Source organism: Buceros rhinoceros, unplaced genomic scaffold (assembly GCF_000710305.1).
Source record: "Buceros rhinoceros silvestris isolate BGI_N320 unplaced genomic scaffold, ASM71030v1 scaffold18030, whole genome shotgun sequence".
Taxonomy (NCBI): Eukaryota; Metazoa; Chordata; class Aves; order Bucerotiformes; family Bucerotidae; genus Buceros; species Buceros rhinoceros.
The window spans coordinates 48,642-56,683 of record NW_010389934.1 but is presented as its reverse complement, the minus strand read 5'-3'; the positions used below and the strand labels follow the sequence as shown (position 1 = coordinate 56,683).

Below are 8,042 nucleotides of genomic sequence, written 5' to 3'. Positions count from 1 at the left end.
TGTTTAAGCTGCTGCTGTTGAATTTGGTCCCACAGGCTGGGGTACAGCTGGCTCCAGCTCCCAGCAGAGCCACGAGCTGCCCCGGACCTCAAACCACCACCTCCCTCCTCTGTGTATGCTTTAATTTCTACCTCCCTGTCCCCTAGACTGCACGACTGAGGTTTCTAATTTAATCACCACACACTGTCTGTTGCGCTGCTGTTTTCTGTAACTCACACCACGTAACGTGTCTTGTATCATTTGTCTCCACATGCCCAGAAAAGACACTACAAAATCGAGCTGCGTTGCACTACAGCAAGTCCTGAAGGCCTGCGATGGTACCGCTCACATCTCTAGCTGGGAATCACCTGAACTCCACAGTTCACCTACTTGACAGTTACAACTGTCCTCTGCAGCTCCGCATGATGTTAAAATGCGTTTGCTGGAGCACTTACACCGCCAGGCTCGTCGTCTCATTGTGGTTCTAAAAAAGTCACAGTTTGCCATTTCCCGACCTTACCACAACCAGCCGAACAAAGCCACGCCGATTCTGTATTTTGAAAATGTCCTGACCTGGAAAATCCCCAATATGGACCTCCACTCGACCTAGATTTTAGTGGCCGCTAATTGAACAGTTTTGAAGTAACTGTGCCATACAGCAGCCCCAGGGTTCCGACAGATGCAGCCAGTTAATTACAGCTGGAGAGATCCAGTCAAAATCCCAGCAAGAAGAGAAGTCTTAAAGGTCCCGTTGCATCAAGCGCTGGTGACTGCTCCCAGCAGCAGCCCTGGGTCACCTCATGTTGTAGACCCGCAGCCGGGGCACCTCCAGTGCACCAGCCCCGGGCAGCTGCTGATGGTGTGGTCCGCCTTCACCCCCAGCCTGGGGTGCTGGGAGCTGCCCAGGCTGCAGGGCTGGCTGCAGTGACAGCCCAGATATCTGGTCTGACACGGACAGGATTAGGGAGAATTATTCCCCAGTTCCAAGCGATATGCTGTAGGAGAGTGGCTTTTCACTCCGAGGTCTGGGGAGGATCAAAAGACCTGGCAAAGGGCAGCTGAGGGAAAACAAGGCCGTTCCCAGGAATCGTACAGTCACCATTCTGGGGTCTGCACCTCTGCGGGAGGTTGTTTAGGTTGTTTGCAGAACTGCAAATCACTGAGATCTAGAGCAGGGTGTGCAGGCAGGACCTTTGGCTTTGCTGAAGGAACTTTGTCCTGAGTTACTCCGAGCAGGTCACCTCTCCCCTCTGCACCAGCCTCTCCTGGCACAAAACACATCAGCAGTCCACTGCCTGCCACAGAACACGTTCCTGAGGCTCAGGGAGAGAATTCCTCCACGTGTGAAGCCCTTATGTGGTGTAAGGGAGGCAGACGCACCATGGCATTTCTGTTGTCGCTGCTTCTAACCTGAAACCAAGGCAGGGATCCCAGAGCCTCCCGAGGCTGGAATCTGAGGGATCCCACGGCCCCGGAAGCCTCAACATGGTGCTGGCACGCTCCCCTCCCAACAGAAGCCACTGCTGTAATGATGCAGGATAAATGTTCTCAGCCTCACGTCTTGCCGGTTGCAGGGATCAGCATTTCTGTCATAAAACAATATTCCACCTCTAGAAGTCTGTGCATGAGACAGGGAGACCTGGGGCTGGCTGTGGGTCGAATGGGACTTTTCTCCCAGAGCTGGAGGCAAGCCGCGAGCCTAAGACCCTTCTGCACAACACCCACTTGGCATCTGTTAGGGTGCAGGGGGAGCGCCCGGCTTGCAGAAGAGATGGCACAACCCCTGCCCCCTCCCAAAATGTCATCCACCTTCACTCTCTTTGTCTTTTTTCCTCCTGCTCTAAGCTAGCTGCATCCCAGATGATGAGCCCAGCAGGGAACCAGCACATAAGCATTGTCATCCCGGCATGATCCCTCCTTGTCTCTGCCTTAGCTGATAGCACATTCAGAACCTAATTGTTATCTCAGCAGAGCGACTCCATTATTCAGCCTGACACTGCCCCCCCTTCAGCTGTTTGTTGCACTGATGTTATATTAATGAGGCCTGCAAATAAATGAATAGCAGATCAGAGTGCCGCTTGTTCGCAAGAAAACTGATTTTTATTTATTTATTGCTAAGACCACAGACCGTGTGGAAGTTTTATGCTGTTAAAGGGACACTGTTGGTGATGGCTGGGGGTCTCACTAGAAAAAGAAAAGGGCTGTGTATATCCTACTGCTCATTTACTTTTCTGACTATTAAAACTCAGTCTCTTCTTCCCAGTTGTGCATCCCCCCGAAGGCACTGGTGCCTGGGAGCCAGGCCCTGCACCCCTGCCTGGGCAGAAAGAGTGAACCTGGCCAGATGGAGCACAAGGAGTGGAAACCAGCCCGTATTAAAGGCTCTTTCAGTCTGAGTGATCCAGGCAAGCTATGAGACCACCAGTGCCCACTTTAAACCTGCCAGGAGCAGGCTGGTCCCAGCAGGGCAGAGCGGTCTCTTCCCAGCTTTCGGTGCACAGCTCCGGACCCAGCCAAATGGTGCCCAAACTACTGAGAAAACGAGGATGCTGGTAAAAAGGACCCAAAAGCAATGAAGGCTGTAAAGGTGTCCTGCCCTCCAAGACAATCTCATATGCTTTTCTGGAGGGAAAGGGGGAAGAGAGATGTTCACAGTGTTGCTGAAAGGTTTGGCTTTAGGAGTATTGACCCTGAAGGGCTTCCATTGGGGCTTCGCTATTTTCTCTAGCAATGAGCAAACTTCTGCAGGAGTTTTTAGCCCTGTACAGTGCTCCCTTCAGTGGGTCTCAAAGCACACAAACCAGGCCACTCGTTCCCTCTGCTTTCCCCTTTCTTTATCTACAACAGGGAAAACTGCAAACTTGAGTCTCATGAAAAAAATTCAAGCTGTGAATTCCTAAGGAGAAGGGTGAGAGGTGGAGTTCAAGGAAAAACACCAAACACTGCAAGACCTGTGATAACATCACAACAGCTCACAGCACCACCAGAGCCAGCAGAGGCCACGGGATAACACATTCCCCTGAAACCTGTATTTTCTGTCACTGACCTTCGCTGTGGAATAAGCCAATCTGCCAGTGAAAGCACAGACATCTCTTACTCGATTCTCTCATCTCCAAATCTACTCAGGGCAACCTCCTGAGACTCAACACCCCCTGGCGAGGCACCCTGTACCTCCCGCTTCAAAGGCTGAGCATAACCCTGGTTATGGAGACAAGAAATCTGTAAGAGCAAAGCTCTGCTCCCTTCTCCTTGGCCAGAGCCCAGGAGTATGGCTTTCAAGCTGGACAGTGATAAAACACTCAGTGGCAGCGCTGTGCCCGCAGCCAGGGCAAGAGCCAGCCTGGCAGCACTCGGATGCAAGTCACTTGGTGGCTGGAGCAGAGTGTTTTTCCCCTTCTCTGCTTAGCTCAAGGAGGGATAAATAAATAAGACGAAGACTTCTTCAATGTCTGAATGGTTTATGGTGAAGGAAGTCTCAGGCAGAGGCTGTTTTGCTGCTTGCATCTTGTAGCATAAGCTTGTGCAAGCAGATAAGAGAACTTTGGTTCTGGCAGGACAAGGTGAATATCCAGGCAAGCCTTTAAGACTCATTTTATCTCTCTGTAAAGATAGCTGGGACTTGCCAAACAAACAAAAACCCAGACAAGGGAAGGAAAGACTCCCAGCATGGCTTAATGCTTTCACGTCTGCGCAGTCAGCACCTCCTCTGCTCCTCAGCAGCCTCGCAGCCTCCACTCTGCAGTTTACAAATCCTGCACAAGAGCATTACCTGCCCATCCGGGGCATGATGTGGCTGGGCAGAAGGTCTATGAGAGAAATACCAAAGGCCTGGCAACATTCCTGTGGAATGGATGGAACCTCTTCAGCAACATCCTCCTCCAGTCAGCTCCAGCCCTGATACAGCGTCACCAGCCTCGGTGTTTCCTCCTCCCCTCCGTGAGGAGGAGGCTGATGCCTCCCAGGGTGGGCTGAGCGTGAGCCAGCTTCAGCTGGTGTAGAAACTAATGAGAGTTAAGCATGAACCTGGACATCCTGTTCGTGTGCTGTAAAGCCCTGCCCTGCCCTGAGCATCAGTGCCACAGGCTGCTTTGATCCCCCACTGCGTTACACCCCTGCACTCCACCTTCTGCGGTACGGACATGTGCTCAGGGCAAGGGAGGCTTTTGAGGGGAGTTAATTAAGTGAGAAACCAAAATCCTCTTTCATTCCCACCTGATACGAGTGTCATTCCTAATAGTAATGTTAATAGACCGAGTACAGTTTTACTGGTAAAAATGCTCATGGGAGACATCTTGCATCCCTCACTAGTCTGAACAGAAACATCAGAAGCATCAACTAGACTAATTATCTCCCCAGTTTAATTAGCATTCTTGCAACAGTCCGTAGCGGTCACCCCAACGCTGGTATCATCGCCAGTGAGTGGCAGGTGACGGCGGGGCAGCGGGCTGCACACCCTGGCCATGTGCTGATCCGCACATTAATTTCCTAGAAAGTAGCAGAGCATTTTGCTCGCCGTTCTTCAGGGCCAGACAGACAAGGGTGGATTTTCAGATGAGAGGGGGCAGACACAACCCCCCACTGGAAGGAGGACTGAGAAAGAGCCAGAGACGCGTGCTCCTACCTCGGTGATGCGAGGGTTGGAGCACTTGACGTTCCTGCTGGACCAGTCGAGCCAGGGCTGGGCGGAGGGTGAACTGCAGTGCGGCTGCAGCGTGCACTTGGCCTCGCCGCTGCACCAGCCACACTCGAATTTGGGGTCAGCTTTGAGGCAGAGTCCACAGCTCTCGCGCTGGGCTGCACACTTGTAGAGGTGCACTGCGGGGAGAGGGGAGGACGTCAAGGACTGAAATATTCGTAGGGGCTACAGCTGCTCTTGCACTTGTACGCAAAGGCAAAAAATTGAGTTTTGCCTTCACGAGCCACAGACTGGACTTGCACATGTTGCAGAGGGGCTTAGTGAGCACTGCTATCGGTGGAGCACCGAGCTGCTCTCCTCCACAGCACGATCCACCGGGACCTGCAGCCTGCAGGCGCAGTGACAGCAGCTAACGCTGCTCTGCCCCAGCAGCCACGTTCCAGCCCCCATCACCACCTCCCTCCCGTGACTCAACAGCCAACTCAAGCAGCTGTTACCTTTCAGATCCTCCGGGTTGTCGATAACAAAGTTCCCATTCCAAACCACAGCAAAGTCCACTGCTAAGTTGCTGATGTCCATCCCATCATAGAGATACTGCAGGAAAAGATTGGGAATTAAACGCCTGGGGGGATCTACCAGAGACACTAACACAAAAAGGAGATTTCTTTTTAAAGAAATCGTGATTATTCTCTGCTTAAAAACACGTGCTGATGTCTGAACTACCATACTTCTATACTTCATCTCCCGGGTCCTGCTTTGACTCTTTTCTCCTCCCCAGGAAGAGATAATTAAATCAGATCTAGCCCTTGTGAGAGGTAATAGATTAATTATTCCACTCACAGTGGTTGCTCTTGTCACTCAGTCCCTAGCTTATCAATACAACCCCTCCAGTTAATCAGACAGGAAGGACTGCAGCCTTCAGGCTATCTTCTCACACAGTCACCGGGCACCCCAAGGTGGCTGGGAGCTCGGCAGTCACGCTGCACACGCCGGCTGATGAAAGAGGCAGCAGCTGAAAAGAATAGATGGTGCAGAGAGATCCCTTCCCAGTCGCTGCTCCAGCCCAGTCTAGGATTGCACCAGCTGGAGTTATTCACCTTCTCATGGACATCCTGGGGGCGGAGGAAACCTGGATGCTTTCGGTGTATTTCCAGTGTATTCCGAAATACCCAGTATCACAATTAGCACCAAGGAGGCCTCATTCTGATGCTAAGTCAACCAAAAAAGGAGAGCTGAGTGAACAGCTTTGGGATGAGGGAGTGATGACAAAACCGAAGCGGACTGCTCTGACTGCCCCATGCAAGAGCTGTACAGGTTTAACTGACCCTTGGTTGGACTGATTCACCTTGCCTGGGTTTTACTAAGCTGGTGTGAGCCCAGAACCGCCCTTTGTTCTCTACCTACCACTTCCTATCAAGAATAATAGGTTAGTAACACTTATTAACTACCAGGAATAAATGTTTATACGTTGCTTTGGATAGGAAAAGTACCATACAGTATTAATGCATTTATTATCCACCAAGCTGCAAAGCCCGAAGATGGCCAGTGATATATAAATATCCAGTGAAATTTTTAAAAATTCAAAACTTCATTAACAATTTAAGACCATCTGCACTGAAAATTAAAGTAGAGACTGTTCTGCTGCCTAAAACAAACTGGCTGTGCCCTGTCTGCCCACGGACCTCTTCGAACACATGGTGAGGTGGGGAAGGACCACGCTCTCCCCTGCTCATTGTCCAGCTGAAGTGTGTCAGTGAGACCCAAATGCGGGCTGAGGTTGGAGGGTGGCCTGCTATTGCTGTACGTCTTTTGGCATCCCCGAGTACCTGCTGCGGTGACTTTGGGCGTTCTGGGGTGAAATCCTGCCAGGTCCGTTGGCAGGGCTAAGCCCCATCCTGCGGAGGAGAGCTCTCCTCCCCTGCCTGCTTCCCCAGCAGCATCGCTCAGATGATTTCCCTCTCTCTGCTGCCCTGTGCTCACTCCCCTGACAGTCCTCCTGTCCCCCTCCTTCCCTGCACCATGCTGTTCTTCAGCATTACGGTATTCACCCCGCTAGCGTGGCCGGGAATTTGACAGCTCCCCGATAAGGGCTCTGTGATTCGCCTTATCTCCTCTGTGTGAATTAGCCTGCCTTAACACCTTCCTCGCACTCTCTCCTCCTCCCCTTCCCCTCGCTGACCCCCCACAGTCAGACAGGGAACCGCCAGATAAAGGATCTTCTTCTATAATGAAACACCTTGCGTGCCCATGGCAGTTTCCCACCTGGAGTTCCGGACTAGTTTAACTCCTGGATTTTCCACTCCTCCCGTGGCTGAGCCCATCCCCTTCCACAGTTATTCGGAGCTGACACCCTTTTTGGGCACCTTTTCCCCCGTTCCCCTCCCAGTCCCTCACCGAGCTGTTCTGGCACTGGACGCTGGAGCTGTTGAAGCGCAGGGCAGGCACGCGGTGGATCACGCCCTGGATGCTGAGGACACACTCGTATCCGCGCTGGCCAGACTGGGGCTGGGGCAGGTTTCTTGCCTTCAGCGTGATGGGTTTCACCTCTCCCACTGGGATCAGGATCTCCTCTGTGGGGGAGAGCTGGGGACAGTCCTGAGGGGGGCGATAAAAAGAGGGGGGGAGGTTACAGCAGCGGTGGTGTGTCCGCAGGTCTGGCCAGCTCTCAGCCTGCCTGCTCGAGTGGCAGTGCTGACATCCCAGCACGTCCTCCATGCACAGGACCAGCCCTTCTCCATTCACCCGCACAACTGCCGGTTAAGCACAGAAATAAGGAACCCCCCATTACAGTCCCCTTGCTCTGGGACTGGCACTGGTTTTCTCACTGCAGCCACAGAAAAAGGAACATTTGGAGAATAAACCGAAGGCATCCTCCCCGCTCTGAGCTTGCCGGGGGTTTTATCTGCGCACACACAAGTGCTCCCCCTGCCCGCCCGCAGCAGCGCATTATCAGCCGCTCCAGCTCCGCCTGAGTCCTGCTGCTCCAGGAGGGCGATGGGCTGCTCCCAGCCACATGCTGCACTCCCTGTGCCTCCTCCGCCCTGCCCTCCCGCAGCACCGCATTATCAGCTGCTCCAGCTCCGCCTGAGTCCTGCTGCTCCAGGAGGGCGATGGGCTGCTCCCAGCCACATGCTGCACTCCCTGTGCCTCCTCCTAATCCCATTTCACCCCTCACACCCTCAGCTGCGCGCCGCTCCAGAGCGAGACTCATCAGCCTGGGATGTTCTTCCCTCTCGCTACCAGGCACTGCTCCACTCTGCTTTAGCTGGGTAGAATTATACTATTAATTTCCGAGGTGATGCTAATTTCTGCTCTATCCGCCCTCACCCCTTACTGTGCTCGGACACCTCCAGCCTTTCCGAAACACCTAGTTCACTGCAATGCTCCCCGCTGCTGCTCACACAGCATCTTCCTTAGCTGGGGCTGC

The 8,042-nt window shown here is 53.0% G+C and overlaps 1 protein-coding gene across 1 annotated transcript in view; it reads right to left on the bottom strand.

The window, feature by feature from the left end:
* The window catches only part of PLXNA2 (plexin A2), a gene marked incomplete at its 5' end in the record, with an annotated part of 93,615 nt that overhangs the window by 37,557 nt on the left and 48,016 nt on the right, over nt 1–8,042 (bottom strand). Inside the window, 3 exons of the mRNA XM_010135598.1 lie at nt 4,601–4,794; nt 5,113–5,209; nt 7,010–7,210. Of these exons, the coding sequence (XP_010133900.1) occupies nt 4,601–4,794; nt 5,113–5,209; nt 7,010–7,210 (492 nt within the window). The remainder of the gene's footprint in view (nt 1–4,600; nt 4,795–5,112; nt 5,210–7,009; nt 7,211–8,042) is intronic.